This window comes from Rhinolophus sinicus, linkage group LG14, assembly GCF_036562045.2.
Source record: "Rhinolophus sinicus isolate RSC01 linkage group LG14, ASM3656204v1, whole genome shotgun sequence".
Lineage (NCBI taxonomy): Eukaryota > Metazoa > Chordata > Mammalia > Chiroptera > Rhinolophidae > Rhinolophus > Rhinolophus sinicus.
Window position 1 is genome coordinate 8,418,888 of NC_133763.1, and position 20,336 is coordinate 8,439,223.

The 20,336-nt window shown below is 40.5% G+C and overlaps 1 protein-coding gene across 1 annotated transcript in view; it reads left to right on the forward strand.

Moving 5' to 3' along the window:
• The first annotated feature begins 4,566 nt into the window (after positions 1-4,566).
• UBE2W (ubiquitin conjugating enzyme E2 W) overlaps positions 4,567-20,336 on the forward strand; it is a 41,516-nt gene continuing 25,746 nt past the window's right edge. Inside the window, exons 1-2 of the mRNA XM_019725851.2 lie at positions 4,567-4,851; positions 15,741-15,832. Coding sequence (XP_019581410.2) covers positions 4,582-4,851; positions 15,741-15,832 — 362 coding nt within the window. The 5' untranslated portion in view covers positions 4,567-4,581. The remainder of the gene's footprint in view (positions 4,852-15,740; positions 15,833-20,336) is intronic.

Genomic DNA, 20,336 nt, shown 5'->3' on the forward strand with positions numbered 1-20,336 from the left:
AGAATTGCCTGTCTAATATGTTCCCTTTCGATGTAGTAGTGGATTTCTGCACTTTTTATCTCTCTGGTATCTCTCCTCTTATCTCCCCTCATTCTAGTATAAGCAGCCTCTTTCTTATGGGAGGTCTCATTACATGTGATTTGAGTGGGGCTGACTCCACTCGCGTCCCAGGCCTAACCAATCAGAGTACCTTACCTCTTTCATCACTGATTGGTTGAGAGATGGAGGTGATTAAAGCTAAGCCAATCAGAGCCTCTCCCAGATCTTTGCTGCTAGAACCAGCCGCTGGGGTTACTGAGCGGGATATTTATAGGATGGATATGAGTCTGGAGACTACAGGCTATTTCACCACAGAGACTTAAGAGAAAGTCATATCAGTCAAGCCTCTTCCTAGGATTTCCTAGTGAATTCATTTCAGATAAATTTTACAATTTCCACTTGAAAAAGATATGACAGATGTCACAGGAAGCTTAAAATCCTCAAACATGTCCAAAATGAATTATTTTTTTCCTTTACTTTCATTCTGTTTCTACCAACTTCCTGTATTTTCAAATCAGAAACGTGGCACTGCACTCTTTCCTTGTCCTCTACATACAACAAGTCTCAACCCTGTCTGTTCCCCCCTAACTATCTTCCTAAATATCCTCCTTTTCTTCCTCTGCGTGCCCTAGTCCAAGCCCTCATCTTCCATTGGTCACACTCTTATAATAGCCTTCTTTCCTGATTTTCGTTTTCTGATCTTACCTGATCAAATCTGTTCAGCCACCAGAGCAGTCATTCCAAAACACAAATGTGGCCTCACCACTTCCCATTTGAAAATACCTCAACTTCCCATTTGAAAATACTGTCATCCTCTGTAAACACCAGTTACATGGTTAATGCTCTCTCTGCCTGGAAAGCCTCTTTCCTCCCCTTTCCCCTCTGCTCAGGCCTTGGCTCCTCCAGGAAGCCACCTTCAGTTCCTAGGCAAGACCACGTGACCCTCCCTTATGATCCCCTCGTAGCCAGTCAGTAGCTTGTTCCATATTCTATCAAAATCCTGATTGTAAGCAATGTGAACATGGGGACTGTATGTTACTCATCTTTATATCCCCAGTGCCTGCCATTCAATATATGCTTTTTGGTCAAAATTGCCACTTTTTTTTTTTTTCTGGATTTTGTCAAATTATGAAACTTCACCAATTAGATATATTTGGGGGCATCAGATATTCTGGGTGAAATGTAAAATCCACCTTGCCTGTTAGGTTTCATAGTTTAAAATGAATCGATTCGATTAGAGTTACTTTATTTTCACACCTCATTCATATGGGTCATTAAGAAATGGAATTTGAAGGACAGGATTGTGTACTAGTTGAATAATTCAATCTGTTGAGTCATGGAGTTCGAGTTCCCAAGGCAGAATTCTGATTCTGCTGTTCATAAGCTGGGGGTCTGGCAAATTCCCCGGCCTCTCGAAGCCTGTTTCCTTCCCTGGAAAGTGGGAATCGGTTTATGCACCTCAGTTCTGTTTTAAGGATTAAATAATACAGGAAATACAAGTGCCTCTTATGGTGGCACATGCAAACATTCAATCCAAGACAGCTGTTATCATTATTGCCATTACTAAGGGCAGGTCTGGGAGGATGCCACATGTGGGCGAGGACACTGGATGGGGTGGGGAGAGGCAGCATCCCAACCTTGCAAGTTTATCGATGGCAGGCTCAGTTCAGAGCTGAATGTCTGCCCAGACTCTTCTGTGCTCACAGTGATGGGAAATTTGGGGATCTTGGTATGGGTATTTCCCAGTCACTGCCATATACCCCATTTCTCATCTCTAGCCAACATCACATCTGCCCATGGAAGAAAGAACAGAGTAATTTGGAAGATAAAGGAGGTATCGCGTCTCATCCACGTGGTGCTGTGCACTTCATGAAGTTCCTTCACACATGATCTCATCAAGACTCCTCCCCAATCCATATGCTGGCATTTTTATCTCCATTTTACAGATGACAAAACTAAGGCCCAGAGAAGTTTAAATGACCAACTCCAGGTCACAGAACTGAGAAGTAGCGGAGTTATGATTCAAATCTAGGCCTTTTGATTGCAAGTCTAGTGCCTTTTCTAACATATGGGTCCTTCAAGTTACTAGACTGTTTGGTTTCCCATATATCCTCCCCTTTTCTGCCAGAAAATGCAGCTGCTTTTAATCCTCTATCACAGGCTGTGCCTTTTCCTTGAAAGGGAAAACCTCAGGCACATACACAGCTTGGGTCTGTCCTGGGTTTTTTTTTTTTTTCTTCTTCCAGGGAGGCAGAGGTGGGGGTAGTTTCTGAGATAAGAGAATCACCTCCTCTAACCTGGTGGCCATTTCTAATTGCTGTGTAAATTTAAAAATGAATATCATTATCCAATCTAACAAAATAATAATTATTCCTTTGTATCATCTAATATCCATTTTATGTTTAAATTTCTTCCAGTTATCTCAAAAATATCTTTTTTTACAGTTGGTTTGTTTGAACCAGGATCCAAGCAAGGTTAACATTTGTTTAATATGCCCCTTAAATATCTTTTATTGCAATTTATGCTATTAAAAAGAATCTTTAAAGGTATGGGAAGTTTTAACTTTACTGTTGCTGAACTGTTTACAAAGCGATTCTACCAATTTCTTTCCTACAGAGTTTATGAAAGCTCCACTTCCTCTCCCACTTTTGGGATTGTCAGACATTTTACCTTTTGCCTATCTGATAGTAAGCCCCACTCTGAAGAGATGAGATGTGAGCCTAGTCTTCAAACATTGTGTAATCAAGTGTTTCAGATATAAAAATTTCATGCTCTTTGGCTATAATTACATGTCCCAACCCCATCTGAAGGTAACTATTTTAGCTCCTGAGTCCATAAGGACTTTCTATTATATATTACTGAAAGAATGAAGAAGATGGTGAAGTAATTATGTACTATTTAATATTTCCTTGGAAAGATAAGCCTGGTATTGACTTTCCCCTCTTATTACGATCCTTTTAAACACACAGAAAATTCAAGGGACCAGATGTTGATTTCACTGTGAAGGACTGTCAAGATTCCTATAACCCCTTATTAGTATTTGTAATGGCAGGTTGTTGGTTCTGATGATGTCATAATGCTTTGCGGGGTCACCTGATATCACTTATACCTAAGGGAGAATTAGCTTTTAAACAGTGTACCTTAGATGGTAAAATCTGATCTTTCTGGAGCAATTTTCTGACATCATAGGAATAAAAAAATCTCCAGAAGAAAATAAATCTGGAGAAGTTTTCCTCTTTCGTTGGAATATATGGGTTTTACTCACAGTTGAAATGTTGCCAACACACTGGGCTAACACCTGATGTGCTTCTGGATGATTCTTGGTTGCCAAGAGCCTCCAAACATTCCTTAAGAACACAGTCATTTCGCACAACAAAGGGAAAGCCAGCCCATTTCTGGCAATGAGGGTGGAAGTCTGAGAGAAAAAAAGTAAACCAATATAACTTCTGTAGTGATGAATAATGGTGTGTTTATTATTATAATATAGAATAATTGGTGTATTTTAAGATTTTTCCTTTTTGAACACATTTTACATTAGGGAATTTCAAAGAACATAATCTAGCTTAAGAGTGGAAAGGATGATATCCTACACTGCTCTTATATTTAAATATTAACTTCTAGAAATTTCTAAAAGATCTGTGAATTAATAAAATGACAGATTTGACGCTTTCATTCTGGTAAAGTGAAAGTTTTCTGTATGTCAGCTACCTTAATTTTTTAGAGTTAGAACACGAGATGCAAGCCTTGGCTTCCATTTTCCTCTTGTAAACCAACATCCTGAATTCTGCAATAGCTTTTTAAAAACGTGGCTTCTGATAAATGTTGGCAGAACTGGTGCATTCCCAGAATAAATACCGTATGTTCCAGCTTTCCCTGCTCAGATACATCCCTAGGTCGAATGACCACAAAACTGCCCACCATGAGATAGATTAAAGTTTGGATGTGATAGAAGATACATGTATATTATAACGTGACAGTGGTACTAAAAAAAGAAATTCATGTCTAGGGGCAAATGTCTCATCAAATGCCAATGCTGTGACAACCGTAACTATTACTGATACACACGTGAATTTGTAAATGGAGGGGCTGGGGTGAAGGGGCGGAAATCGCACACAGACGAAAAAGCTTCAAAATGTTCTCTTCCCTTTTGGGCAAGTTACAGCTCTACAAATCTACCCTTGTCTTTAAAGCACAATGCCGTTCTGCTCTCAATTCTCATCCCATTGTACGAGGAAATCTGTGTCTCTCTTCCCCAAATAGGAACACGAGAAGCCCTTCAGATTCGAAAAGTCAAAAAAGCCCAGCGGAAAGTTTTGTCTTGCCCCACGGGTGCGAACGTGGGCGCCGTAGTGTGGAAACAAACACACATCCGAAAGGGAAAATCTGTAAACCATACACCTGTGGATGGAAACACAAAACAGAAAACAACAAAACAAAACAAAAAAACTCGCAGTCCGGACATCATCAAGCTCTCGAGACACACACAAATAAAAACAACTGTGGCCAGGTCAGAACGCGACCGGCGTTTCCCAAGCGACCCGCATGGCGGGTGGGCTCGCAGGCGGCGCCCGGGAGCTGGATGAAACCGAGGACACTGACAGCGCGGGTCACGGCGCCCCGCCCGCCCCTCCCCGCGGGGGCCCAGCGCGCCAGCCAATCCCTCTCACGCCCCGCCCATCGCTCGGAGGCCCCGCCTCCCGCGCCCGGGATGCTGGGCCCCCACGGCGTGACGTAAGCACGGCAGCTCCGCCCCCTGCGTCTCTGGCCTCGCCAGCCCTCGGGGGGGATGGTTCCATCATGGCGTCAATGCAGGTGAGAGGAGTTTGCAGCATCTGGGCGGGCGAGGGAGCCGCGGAGAGGATGGGAGCGTTTTGTCGGGGGCGGCATCTGGGACTCGAGGGCACCCCGGCGGGCTCGGGAGCGGCCCTGGGGGCGAGCCCTGCCCCAGCCTTGGGGCGTTGAGGAGGGGTGAGAAGCGGCGAGAAGAAGGACGTGGGGGGGGCGGTATCGGTTGGCCGAAGCGGACACGGGCGGCCGGGAAGTTGGGGGATAAAGAAGGCTAAGGGGAGGGAAGGGCCAAGTTTGGCGTTGGCTCGGCGGCAGTCGTCTGGGAGTCGTGTCCCGCTCGTGCAGACGGCCGCCGCAGGCCTGCCCGCCGGACCCAGGGATGCCTTTTCCTCCCCGTCCCCGGCCGGGCGGAAACAGCTGCTCTCGCCGTTGTCGCCCGGGGAAGGGCGGCCCCGAGAGGGGCTGAGTGTGGGGGAGCCGAAAACGCGTTCCGGGCAAAGCCGGCTGGTGCCAGGGCTCTCCGCGGCCCCCCTTAGGCCTCCCACGCCGGCCTCTCGCTGCTCGGCCCCCGGCTCTCTTCCCTTTGACTCTTAATCATCTGCCACTTGGGTACCTTCCTCTATCAGCCTCCTCGCTCGCAACGAACAGCAGCCCGCTTTCTCGCTGTCCCCGGAGCTGCCCTTCGCCCGTCAGCATCACTGCCTCCCAATAAGCAATGTCCCGGAGAGCCGAGTCACCGACCCCTTACACCTCCTGGGACGGACTGCGCGCCCTCGATCTTTTTTTTCCCTCGGGCGCCCCACCCATGCAGCCGCGGTCCGACTCCAGCCCTTTGCCCTCCTTCCCCTGCTCTCTAGTGGAACCTTAGTTTGGTAGAAGGTGTTTGTTAACTCGTGTCATAGCTACCTGGCTTGGCAGTGCATGGTTTTCTGGCTTTCCAACTTAATATAACCCTGTTTTTTTTCAAATTCAAGGAGTTTGTTGTTTTTCTTCCTGGCAAAGATGGCAACCACAATTGCAGGGTTTTAGGGATTGACTCCGCATTATCTATAGCCTGCATTTGATTTACAGAGGAAGACTACCTGTATCAAAACACATAGGAAGAGAAGGTAGAACTCCCGTCTGGAGTGTCAGCCCAGCGCTTTTTAGAGTTTTTCTTGAAAGGATTTTGTGCTTTTGTTTTTGGAAGAATAAGCAAGTCTCCCTATACTCCCCTCCGTGTTTTTTTTCCTCCTTTCTAAGCGATTACAGTGGTTTTCTTTTATCTCTTTTATTGCATCATCTTCCTCTTATGTACGTATTTGCTTCACATTTACTTACGTGCTTTTGGGTTATCCCCTTGCAACCTGTTTGCCATGCGGTATTCTTTTTACTGTTGCTTCTCCCTCTGGACTTTCCTGGAAAATTGAAAAAAAAAATGTATATAACATTCCTAGTTGAAAAGATGTCAGCGAAATGGTGGAGGGGAAAAACAAGAACAATTTGAGGAAACATACTTGACACTAATCTCCCCAGAGACGTTAGAGAAGTTTCCTCATTTGAGACCAAAAAAGGAACTGTGGAATCCTAGTTGAACAGTAGATGGGCTATACGACCAATTTAAGATTATTTGTGTTAAAACTATTTTAAGACTAAAAATTAAACTTAATATTCATAATATTTGGGATTATATTTCACAAGAAAATAACAGGGATAACTAACTTATTAGCTAGTTAGATTTAGGCTTCCAGTCTAGAAAAGGCAGATTTCAGTTTTTAAGAGAAAAATGAGTCAGTATGGAACTTAATATTGATAATCTTGAATTTTATGTGACAACTTAACAATGGAAAAAAATACTTGCCAGTGTAATACTGCATTTTTCTGTGCCCCAAGTACTACCTTTGTCTTACCGCCTTTTATATCTTTGTATCTTCTGATGAGAGGAATTGGAAACTGATGTTCCCTATTTTAATTCAAATAAAACTAAGTCTTGTATTTGTATTTTAAAAACATCTCATACAGATTTTCTGGTAGTGTCTTGAAAACTATTTTAATATAGATAAATCCAGCTTTTTGAAACACAGCACTCCTTCCAATGTGGTTCTTCTGTCTTTGGTGAACACATTTTTTTTCCTGACCATCTTAATAGCCAAGTTGAGCTTTTTTTCTGAAATAACTGTTACACATAAAATTGCAGCCAAATTATGACATTTGTTCATTCGCTCATCGGTTATTTTTTGAGGGCCCACTCTGTCAGGTACTCATCGAGTTGCTGGCGATGGAGCAATGAACAAAAGAAAAGATTTCTGCCTTTGTGGATGTAACAGTCTAGTTGGGGGAGTCAGATAAGAACAAAATATTTAAGTTAATTATGTCCTATGTTAGAAAGTGATAATGCTGTGGAGAAAAAGTGTGGAAGGAGGTTAGGAAATGGATATTTTGGGGTTTCAGTTAGAATGCTTAGGAAAAGGTGTGCCGTACATGAATGCGTCTCTGACCATGCCTTTACCTAAAAAGTTTTCAGATTTCTTGCCCCAGGATATTACTGCTGCTGAAGAGGTTATTTAAGCTGTACGAGGAACTGTATTTTAAAAACATGCATATTATACAAATGTAACATAGGATTTGATTACTTGAGTTGATAAAAATGAAATAAATTAGTCTCTAAGATCAATAAATCAATTAAGGATAGACTTTGAATTTCTCGTTCAAAAAATATTTATACTCGGAAAGTATATATTTTAAAGCTGAGGTTATAACTGCTTTAGTGTACCCTATCCGTGCCTCCCAGCCGCTTTTCAGGTTGTGGTACACGGAGAAAATTTTTGACTCACATGCTGAAGTGGGTGAGGTTGTGGGAGGTTGGAAGCATCTGGCTAGACAGCTGTGTGTGAATGGTTGGGGATGATCGGTATTTCAGCACACCTGTAATGCTGAGAAACTGCTCTAGAACATTGCTGGGGTTGTTCATTAATACTCAGTTCCAGATTGTGACTTTCAAACTGATGTGAGGCCTTGGAGAGATTCTTTCCCGTTTTTTTCTCTTTTTTTCCTCCTAGAGCAAAGTCACAAATCACCAAGTAAGATTATGGTTAGATTATGTTTTAAGAAACCATTTTTAGAGAATGGTGGGCTCATGTTGGTATTTAAAATTGGCAGGAGTTAGGAGTAAAGAAAGAAATCTGCATTTAATTTTGATATCCCCAAACTGCAAAAGCATTATTAGAGCGAACTTTTATGTGATTCTAAACATTCTTAAATGTGTAGCAGTGTTATGGTATTCTGTTTTCACCTCAACCATACTATTGTGTTTTGTGTGTGATGTTTCATTCTCATTTTGTATTTAATCTTTTTTTCTTTCCCTGTTGGCTCATTTCATTCACAAGTATGTATTGTGAAATATTTAAATTGGCCTCCTTGATATATGTTCTGATTTTAGAATGAAATGTTTCATTCGGACTTCTCTTACGTTGCAAGTTTTTAAGTATAGTTGGTATACTTTTATAATTTGACCATCTAGATTTATTTATTAACTTAAGGTATGAACTCTCCTTACGTTATATGTTAAGATCTTAGAAAGTGCATAATAGTTGATATTTGTCAACTCTAAAAACAGTGATATAATTGAGAGAAATGGTCAATTGAATTACTCTTGTGGATTTTCTGCATTTTTTCCTCTCGAATCTTAGACTACTGACTGTTAATATGGCTAGATGAAAGGAGATTGAGGTTTAGTAACAAAAGATGAGTTATGAATGTGTTCGTATTTTCAGATGTCTTAGAAATAAATTATTTTGGATTATTTACAACTCTGCATTGCTCTTTACTCAAGTAATTGGCTCTCGTTGATTGCGAGGTGGAATATCAACTCTTACGGACGTTATTATTATTGTAGTCATATTGCCTTGGCAGTTAGATTCCATATGACTGCTTGTTGATATCATTATGAAGGCTTACAGCATAATCAAAAGTTTAAAAATTGACTGGCATCTTGGATCCTGAGGCTTACTGAGTCCTGGGAACTTGTAGGGGTATAGCTAGAATTACAGTGTTTGAGAAGATTGGCTAGATACTCCAGTTAGGAATAGTGCTGTCAGGGGGTTATTGGAGCAAGTGCCAAGGGAACGGGAACAGGAACAGGATACAGTAGAGTTGAAGGTGTTCTGTGGGAGTGATAAACAGACGTAGATAGTAGATTCGTATGTGGGTGAACGAAAGCGAACGGGTAAAGCTAGGGCAGTCATATTTTCTTAATCCTCAAAGCAGCCATTGTACCGTTTTCTTTTGCTGTTAATCACTTACTGCTTTATGAGATGCCTTCTATTTTTGTCCCAAAATGTTTGTTTGGGTCTTTTATTTGACTCTTCCATTCCCCTGGGCCGTAGAGCCCATGAAAATAGGAAAAATGCTTTGTCTCTGTCCCTTAAATGTGCACATGGTAACTACGGTACGTGTGCATCAGTTGACATTTGGAAAAGCATTCCTAAATAGCAAATGCTGCATCCGTTTTGTTCTGTTCTGGAGGAATTAAGCAATTCTGTAATAGGAAGTTTGAGTACCTATACATTCATATTTACATATATATATATCCCCTCCCATTGGCTTATTTTCTTGATTTATGTGTTTGTCATAACTTGAATGTTTTTCAGTGCATTTTCATATTCTTTTTCTCTGAATTCTTATCCCAACCTTGTAAAATGGAAAGTCAGATAACCCTATTTCATTGTAATAGAGACAGACTTTTGGTAAGTAATCACTTATTTGGAAGGTGACTTATCCAAAACTACATAGCAAACGAATAGTGAAGCTGCGCTTAGAAGCCAAGCTGTGAAATCCACTGATGCTGTGAGGTTATAGGTAATGAACACATTAACGAGTTCAGCGTTGTAGAGAAATCATTGGGATCATTATTTAACTTTTTAGTCAAGCATTTACTAAAGTAATATAGCTTCTATAGCTAAGAAAATGAAAGGAAAATATTCCTTATACTTTATAATACACAGTTACTTTATGCATCACATTTTAGAAGAGGTTCTTTATGTGTATACTTGTGCACTGAGTAAAATTATAATGGCAAATGTTTACTGTTCAAAGATATTTATTAGCAAGGAGAGTTTTAAAAGTAGGGGTGATCTGACATTTTTCTAAAAGTATACTCTTTGTGTAGTATTTATGTAATTTGAGCTTTTGTTAGATGAATTTTATTTCATTTTTGTGTCACTGCTGTCTGCTTTATTATTAATTTTATGTACAAAATACCTGTTCATATTTGTCAGGTGTTTTAAAATGTTGATTTCATAGCCCTTATTTGTGAATGCAGTTTTTGGATCACCAACAAGTGATGCATGCCTTTGCATTATTTTATTCTGAGAAGAACTCTATAATTGTTTTTTGGAGAAAGTCTGCTGACGCTATGCTTTATTGCTCTGGCGGGGAGGTAGGTGCTCAGGAGCTGGGTGGGCGAGCCGGCTTGTGGCTGTGCAGGATGGCGCTGGCTCAGCGGGTGGCGGCCACACGCAGGTCCGGGCTGTACTTGTTCTTGTGGATCACGTGCGGGGTGTGCGGAGGGGGGCCCCGGTGTTTTTGTTGATGGTGGTCCGCATGGAGGAGGTGGCTGGCTTCGGCTGGCCGGATTTCCGCTTTATGACGACCACCACACCTTTGCCTTTGCCCTCGGCCGCTGGCTCCAGGCCCATCGTCTTGCGGTGAATCAGCCCCTTGTCGTGGAAGGAGTTGTGGGCCTTCACATCGTTGGGCTCGGTGCTGTAGTCTGCGTGTTCCCTTTGATCAGCGAGCTGGAGCATTGCACATGACCGTCCATTGCAGATGCGCAACCTGGCCACAGCTCCTCTCGTGGCAGCAGTCAGAGAGAAAGAGCGAAAAACTCATCTTATTCAGTTGCTTTGTAAAACGTCATTAGGAGAAAAAAAGCACAGGACCTGGAATCAGAAGGCTTTTGGATTCAGGTTGTTTCACACTTAACAGCTGTGTTGTACAAAATCAGTGTGTAATGTAGTGGTTAAGACGAAAGGAGATTAGCAGAGGTAAACATGTATAAAACTGCTTTTTGTGAAAACAATAAATTTTACTGGGGAATATTGGGGAACAGTGTGTTTCTCCAGGGCCCATCAGCTCCAAGTCGTTGTCCTTCAATCTAGTTGTGGACGGTGCAGCTCAGCTCCAAGTCCAGTCACCGTCTTCAATCTTAGTTGCAGGGGGCACAGCCCACCATCTCATGTGGCAAGTGAACCGGCATCCTTGTTGAGAGCTTGTGCTCTAATCAGCTGAGCCACCCGGCCTTCCGTTTGCACATTCTTGATCTCCTTTAAAGCACAACGTTTTTTTTTTATGTTCAGTTTATCTACCGTGTCTCCCCGAAAATAAGACCTAGCCAGGCAATCAAGCTGTAATGCGTCTTGTTGTAATGCAGCTTTTTTTCTTTTTCAAGTTGCACAGGTCCAAGCTGAGAGTCCATTGAGTTTGATAGTATCCTGCTGAATTCAAGTTAGAAGCGAATGGAGTTGTTAGCTGTTTTTTGGATGAGAATTTATATTGCAATCCTACTACTACAAAACTGTGATTGTAATCCAAATAAGCTATTACTGAAAACACTGTGTATTCATAGGTTGACTTGTATTGTAATTAAAGTAGGCATACTAACTTTAATTTTTAGACATACAGAAACTTTGAGTCATAGGGCATATTAGAGGTCATGTAGTCCAACCATCACACCTTTTCTTTAAGTGATTGCTGCATTTTGTGATTAGAGGTAATTAATATAATTTGTTTACTTTTTTACTACATAAAAGGAATATGGAGCAAATTGATTGTATAGACTTTTTTTTTAGTATATAGATTTTGATGTTAGAAAAATTGTTATGTTCTTAGGAGCATTAATTTAAGGATTCTAGTGGAGAACATTACATAGCTGGGCGTATTGGTCATCGGGGCTCTAGATGGTTAGTAGAAACCTCATAGAATTCATTTCTTTGCAGCAGTTAGTTTGACTTAATGCTTCTGCAGTCCATCCTCATTAGTCATGGATTCTGTATTTGTGAATCCGCCTCCTCAGTAAAATTTATTTCTAACCCTAAAAATTAATATCCGTGATGCTTTTGTGGTGATGTGCACAGCAGATTAGTGAAAAACGAATAATTTGAGTTGCTGGATTTTCCTGGTCCCAGCTGATGTCCAACAAGGCAATGCTCTGCCTTGTTTCAGCTGTCCTACTGTAAACAAGTGTCCTTTTCTCAGTCTGTTTAGTGCCACTTTTTCGCGTTTCTGTGTCTTTGGGGATTTCACTGTTTCAAATGGCTCCCAAGAGAAGTCTGAAGTGCTGTGCAGTGTATCTAACTGCAAGAAGACTGTGGCCTTACGTAGAGAAACGTGTGTTAGCTAACCTTTGTTCAGGCCTGTGCTGTTGGCCTTGGGTTCCATGTTAATGAGTCAACAGTCTGCAGTAGGGAGTCTTCAAATGGGAACACACAGAAACCAAGATTATTGTTGATTGACTGTGATTAGGGTCGCAGGAATCGAACCTTGTATTTCCCCTAGCAGCAGTGGTTCAGTGTCTGCTGTGATTTTGTGGAGCGCAATTGCTGCGGATATCGAGAATTGACTGCATTTTGATCTAAGTACCAGCCCACTTTTGATTTGAACTGTATGGAAACCAGGGTAAAACAGCTAAAATGGAATGTTGTTGCTGTTCTATATCCAGATTCCTCCTTTGGCTTTTCCCATTTCCTGGTGTCCGGCAGTACCTTCCCCAGTTTGTTTCTTGAGTTAGCCACACAATTCAAGTTAGTGATTTTCAATTTTGGCATTATATTGAGATTACCTGGGAAGCTTTAAAAAACAAAACTGTCCCCAGAGATTGGCCTGGCATGCGTCTTGGCTGTAGCTCCTCGGCGCTTCTAATGCTCAGTCGGAGGTGAGAGCCAGCTCGTCTGCACTGCAATGGTGGGATTGAGGTGTGCAGATTTTGTAAGGCGCGTATGATGTAATTCATCACCTTGGCCCAGGGTTAGAGTTCAGGAGATGGTAGACATATCAAAGTTGAGACCTCGGGAGAGGTCGTTAAGAACCAAACTTGAGACTAAAAATGTTTATGTATGTTCCTGCTTGTCTGCATAATCATGTTTCTATCAAGGACATGCATTTTATTGTGCACATGTTGGCTGCCTTGTTAGTCTTAGTGAAGTCTCTTGTTTGGTAGATGTTTTACGCGAAGAAACAAAGTATCTGCCAGGAGAGTTCTTTGTGGAGGAGGATTAGTGAACGAAGTACATTACGATATGGCTGCTGAGTGGGCCTCTGGGTTCAGTTATGAGCTGATGCTTCTATGCCAGCTGTGTACGCAGACAAACTTACAGATGTTACATCATGAATCTTTGGAGTTGAACATGAATAACAATCTCAGCTTGTTGTTGTTGATAATCTTAGGATCCCTGTATTAAAATATGAACAGCCCTTGTTTTTAGGCTGTTGGCCCTTCGTTGGAGTCCTTGCTGCTACTGCTGGCCTTACATCTAAGGCCTGTCCATTAAAATCCCTGAGAGTTAGGTTGTGTATGATTCTGCGTCGTGGGTCTGTCTGCCCTTGTCCTCGTCCTTAGGTAGAAGTGGACGTTCCTGCAAATTTGTACATTCTGTCAGTATCCTTGACTTGCTAGGGATACTTAGCAACACTTTTTTGTCACTTTTTATAGTGAAATTCCATTTTGAATTCTGGCTAGTTCTGACAGCTCCGTTCTTTTCATTGTTCCTGGGATTTTTTATTTTTTTTTAATCTAGCAGGTTATTTAGTTACCGCTTTCACTCTTTGTACTGTCTCTCTGAATTCATATTACTCAAAACCCACTTTAGTTCTTTATCACTTTATATCTGAGATCATGAATCCACCAAACTTAGCCTCAGTCTTCACCGCTGTGCACACCTTCTTATCTCGTGTGCCCTCCTAGCACACTTCTTTCGTAGGATTTTCCGTTTCTGCCTTGCACTTATGACAAAGGTACTTTGTCTTTTCGGTTTTTAGCTCACTGAGGGCAATGCTCTGCTGGTAGCAAGTACTGAAATATTTCTTGAGTAAATAAATAGAATAGGGACTCAAGTAAAAAAAAAACTTTTTTTCAAAATAGGTCAGAAAAGATATAAAAACCTTGCTCTCTTGCCCTGTCTGGAATCCTTTGATGTCTTTTGTTTCAACTTCTGCCCTGGCTCAATTAAAGAAACTAAAGAATTGAGTTGAATAGGAAAATGTAGATAGCGTTTTAAAATCAGTATAAATTTCCTGTGAAGCATGTGTTTCTCTTTCAACGAGGTTAATATTTGTTTGGTGATTTTTTTCACTTTGTAGATAATACTTCAATGAAAGTTGTTTTTCTTTTTCTTTCCTTTTCTGATGGTAGGGTTTTCTCTTTAGGCTTTCCATCTATAGCCTTTACACTGATAGCAAACAGTCTTAGGTCTTGCTTTATTGATACTAAAATTATGTGATTGTTTTCTCCCTAAGCACAAAGACATTGTTGTTAGTACACATAGATCCACATAATTCTTCATGGTTGCAATAGTCTTATTTGCATATGCCATAATGTATGACTCACCTGTTGATAGACACATATCTTGTTTCTGGATTTTTCTTACAAACAGTGAAGTGGTCAACGTCTTTATTAATTTTTAAAAAACAATTTACTGAGGCAAAAAAGCATTATGCACCATGCACAGTTTTGAATGCTGTGAGTACTAAGATAAATAGACCATAATCTCTGCCTAGAGTTCCTCACGCTTATATAAATGCTACAAGAACACAAAGTAAATTAATTGGGGATCTGGTGCTTTTCCAGCTAGGGAAGATAGATTTTTATCACATCAGGTGTTGTATGCTGTCTTCTGAATAATTTCTTATTTGGTCCTTATTAAATTTTTATGTATCTTTCTAGATCCTGAAAAATGAAATTGTTGCCTCCAAGCATAGAACTTGTATTCCTCCAGGATTTCTGTTTGCTGCTGTCAGTTGCCTCGGGCAGTACTGCATGGGTCACTTTTGATCAAACTCTTGCCTAAGGTTTCTCAGGTTGCAGTTCGGACTGCAAACCCTCATAGGTGTCCGCTTGAGGTTATGACATTTCATGGAAGAATGTTTTTCCCCCTCTCTACCCATGTGCTAAGTTCAAAACAGGCACATTTCAAACCTTGTCTTGTTCGCCACCCTTTGCCTTGTTCACCCTTAACACTGAGAGGTCGTGGTTTTGATGTAGGTCGTCTTTTAGGTTCCTCGTTTTTTGGTCTTGACCCCTTTTGGTTTGGTAGACAGCCCCAAGGTGAAATTTCAGAGTTCCTGAATTCACTTTGTTGTTTGTTTGCTGTAGAACTGGAGTCTCTGCCATTGTGCTGCAAGTGAAATTCTGTGTAGTCTTTGAAACACTTACTTCCTTGGGCTTTCGGTCGGTATACCAGTCCTGGTTTTCCTCCCTTGTGACCACGCTCTCCTTTTGGGCACCACTGTACCCTGAAAGCATGTAGAAGTTGTTTACATATTTGTCTCTCCTTAGACCATGGGCTCTTGAGAAACAGGAGTCATTTAGTCTTGTCAGTTTTTGCATCCCATCTGATTTTTGAAGATGTTAGTTTATATTTATAATAAGACCGAATACCTCCATTTGTTGAAGGCTTTCCATTTCCTAAAAGGGGGGAAGTTTCAATAAGTAACTATTAGGAATTAAGGTCTGTAAAGTGGGCTTAGAATTAAGAAGGAAAGTAAATGTTTCCTAATATGCATACATCAAATTCATTGCCTGGCACTCGCCCTGAATGAAGGGTCTTTATAAAGGGACACATGAGCATTTGAGGAAATCTAATCAAGGATTTCAGACTCTATAACTAGAATGATATGTCGTAACAAAAAAAGTACAAATTATTATTGATATTCTTTTCTAGAAACGACTGCAGAAAGAATTGTTGGCTTTGCAAAATGATCCACCTCCCGGGATGACTTTAAATGAAAAGAGTGTTCAAAATTCAATTACACAGTAAGTATTTAATTTTTAAAGTAAGTCATTTGTCTCTTACTATCAATGTAATGTATGAACATATACTCATTTTTCAAAATACAGAACTATTTTTGTATTCATCACATTCTCTTCCACCAAGAGGTAAATGCAGTAAACAGACCTTACTCTATGCATGAAAAGGTGAAGGGTGGAAGGAGGACATGGAAGTATTCTAATTCCTTGGGAGTGGAGCAAAAAGAAGTCTCTTCCCACATGTGCCAAGAAGAAGGGAGATACACGGGTCCCTTCTCTTAAAAATGAACGTTTGGATTAGTTTGAAATGTTTTCATGAGTATCATCCTAAGATCTCACAACCCAGTATGGACTGTTCTTACCGCTCTTTGATTTAATAATTCTTTTAGATAAGGGTAAATGTTCTGAAGTAGGGGGGAAATTTAAAATAATTGATCCTCTCCTTTAAAAAAATTTCCCAAAATGTAGGAAGAGATAGGAGCCAACAAAATACAAGTTTACTATAGACCAACTTGTAGCACAAATAGGACAATTCAAATAGTGGTATTCTAGGTCTAGAGAGCTGAAGTGTCCACATTCACACAACAGAGGGGACATACTTGTCCTTTCAGAAGAAACAATTTTGGTTACCTATGATGTTGACACTTGAGTCAGTACTTAGGGCAGGAATCAAGCTTTAAGAATAGATGTATTGGTATTTGAAAGTGCAGTGCACGTCTCTAGCTCTGTAACAGCCTCTTTAAACCCTGCTGGGTTCTCTGGTCAGCAATTTTAGGTCCACTGCAAAACTGAGCAGAAGGTGTAGAGATTTCCCACATACCCTCTGCTCCCACAGCCTCCCCATTATCAACACCGCACACCAGTGCGGTGCATTTGTTGTCATTGATGAACCTACACTGCTACCTCGTAATCACCCAAAGTGTAGTTGACATTAGCGTTCACTCTTGGGGTTGCACATTCTGTGGATTTGCACACATTTATAATGACGTGTCATCATTATGGTATCATACAGGGTATTTTCTCTGCACTAAAAATCCTCTGTGCTCTGCTTCTTCATCCTTCCTACCCCTCCTCCAAGCCCTGATCTTTATACGATTTCCGTAGTTCTCCCTTTTCTAGTGTGTCATATAGTTGGAATCATACAGTACGTAGCCCTTTCAGATTGGCTTCTTTCACTTAGTAATGTGCATTTAAGGTTCTTCCATGTCTTTTGATGGCTCTCAATTGGTGTTTCATTTATATCAAAATTTGAAAATGGAGCGCACATTTAGAGTGTATGTCATTTGGTCTGTATAATTGAGCAAGTGACTTTGTAATCATGCGGATGGATTATACTCTGTTTTCATCTTTTTCCTCTCTCCCTTTGTTAACCCACCTCAGAATAGCCTATAACAACTCGCCCTATAGTTCTCAAGGAAATTTGTGTTAATCAGTTGCTTCTTCTTTCAACATTTATTTTTTTGGGGGAAGGGAGGAGCCACACTAATTTGTAAAAAGTTAAAGGAATTTTTTACACTTTTATAAATAATCATGTAGTTATACCACAAATTATAACTTTTAAAACAGCATTATTTTTTAAAAAATTAAATTTATTGGGATAACATTGGTTAATAACATTATGTTTCAGGTGTGCAGCTGTATAATACAGCATCTGTATATTCCATTGTGGGCTCACCACCCAAAGTCTAGTCTCCTTCCTTCCGTAACCAAATATTTGACCCCCTTTACCCTCTGAATTCTTCCCCCATCCCCCTGCCCCTCTGGTAACCACCATACTGTTGTCTGTGTCTATGAGTTTGTTTGTTTGTTCTTTTGTTGCTTTTTGTTTTATACCCCACATATGAGTGAAATCATATGGTTCTTGTCCTTTTCCATCTGACTTAATTCACCCAGTATGATACAATCCACCCATGTTGCCTCGAATGGCAATATTTTGTCTTTACGGCTGAGTAGTGTTCCATTGTATGTATGTACCACATCCTTATCCAGTCATCAGATGAAGGCCGTTTAGGTTGTTTTGATGTCTTGACCACTGTGACTAAGGCTGCAATAAACATAGGGGTACGTATGTCTTTATGAGTAAGTGCTTGCAAATTTTGGGGGTAGATACCCAGAAGTGGAATTGCTGGGTCATATGATAGCTCTCTTAGTTTTTTCAGGAACCTCCATAGTTCCATACTGTTCTCCATGGAGGCTGTATGGAATTTATTTCCCACCAACAGTGTATGAGGGTTCCTTTTTCTCCACAGCCTCTCCAACACTTGTTACTGTTTGTTTTGTAGATGATAGCCATTCTGACTGGGGTGAGGTGATATCTCATTGTGGTTTTGTCTTGCATTTCCCTACAGCTAGTGAGGTTGAACATCTATCTTTTCATAGATCTGTTGCCCATCTGTATATCTTCTTGGGAAAGGTATTTGTTCAGGTCCTCTACCCATTTTTTAATTGGATTGTTTTTTGTTGTTGTTGAGTTACAAAATATCTGAGTTCTTTAGATATTTTGGATATTAGCCCTTATCAGAGGTATCGTTTCAAATATCTTCTCCCATTCGGTTGGTTGCCTTTCTGTTTTGTTGATGATTTCTTTTTAAAACAGCATTATCTTTGTTGTAGAATAAACCTGTCATTTAGAGATGTTTGTTAGGCAATAATTTTTCTTCTAGAATAATTTATTTGTAAATGCATCACAAAACTTTTATTGTCTTTGGACCATCATCCAGAATATAAAAATACTCTTATAAATATCAGATCTTAAAATAGTTGTGTAAGTGGGAATTATATGGGATGTGGATATGGGAAAGGAAATGATGAAAGCCTGTCAAGCTTTCTGAAAGACAGTTTGATAGCATGTATTAAGACTTTTAAAAATATGAGTATCATATCCTTTGACCTAGTAAATAAACCCCTGTGCTGTCCTAAGGAAGAACAGAGATATAATTTAGAAATAACTACAGTTGACCCTTTAACCGCAGGGGTTACTGGTGCAGACTCCCCATGTAGTCAGAAATCTGAATAGAACTTCTGACTCCCCCAAAACTGAACTAATAGCCTGCTGTTGACCAGAAGCCGTACTGATAACATAAATAGTAAATTAACATATGTTTTGTATGTTCTATGTATTATATAATGTATTCTTAAATACGAGAAAAGAAAATGTTATTCAAGTCATAAGGAACAGAATATACATTTACAGTACTGTACATATTTATTGAAAAAAAATTCACGTATGACTAAGTGGACCCCGCGGAGTTCAAACCCATGTTGTTCAAGGGTCAACTGTGCGTTCATTTCAACATTACTATTTTTAGGGACGATTCTGGAACAAAGTAAATAATACGGAAATGGTTTCTCAAGGTAATACAGGGAAATGGCACCTGTGGCACCTTTAGTTATGGTATATAGTCTGTAGTCAGCAGGAAAGGCACAAATGTTGTGTGGTCCTAATTGCCTTCGAAAATCCCTTAAAGAGGCCATGTTGCTATGTATCCTGTCTTCACATGTCACATATCCAGCTAAGCTAGTGTGTCCGTCGGAGGGGAAGAGGTGGCTGTTTCTTTGATTAGGAACCATGAATGTGTGAAAGAAACCTGTTGGAACATTGGAATCATAGAGCAGTAGCTGCTCACAAGAAATTAAGTCCTGAGACGCCTCTCATCTCATCCTTCCTCGGGGCGTGCGCTCATGTCTGGGTCATAAACTCTGCTGACAGACGTTCCTGTCATTTACGGGTGCACGTAATGCACGCCTCCGGGACCTCGGTGCCATCCATACAGAAACTGCAAAATGACCAGAATGAAACGCACCCAAAACAACTTCAACAGTGATTATCTTTGGGTGACTTTTGTTTTATTTCTACTTTTTCAGAATTCTCTGTAGTGAACATATATTGCATTTTAAATAGTAAAATGTTATTTAAAATTATCCTGCACACTGTTGACCATCGAGGCTTCTTTGACCTATCTCTCCCCTAGCTATTAGAATTACTGGGATATTCGCTTGGCTGTTATTTAAAAGCTGCGCTTGGATAGATTGCATGTAAATTTATGATACATCGTGTGCCCTAAAAATTACCTTATAAACAGAATGAAGGGGTGCCAGGATTCCTGCTTGTGTTCCTGAGATATCACTGCATCGTGAGTGTTGGGGGAGGTGTAGTGAGTTGCATGGCTGGGAAGCACCTCCCTAATTCGTGAAGAGAATAGGTTTTAGTTTCTGCTTTTTAGTGCAGTTTTTGGCTTGTGGTGTATTTAATTTACTGTGTTCTGGCTCTGATGTCAGGAGTGTGCTAGGTTTTTTGCACAATGCAATGTCATTTATCTTTTCAACAGTACTTCGAAATGAATCTTTTTTTTTTTAAATGTGTTTTACAGTTGAAGTAGTTAAAACTGAACAGCTTACTCGTGACCACACAGCTAGTTAAGGGGCAGGCCTATCTAATTTCACTGTAAAATATTGCCTCTTGGGTCTGTGGTCATCCTTCCTACCACGTGTGGTATGCAGCATGCATTCT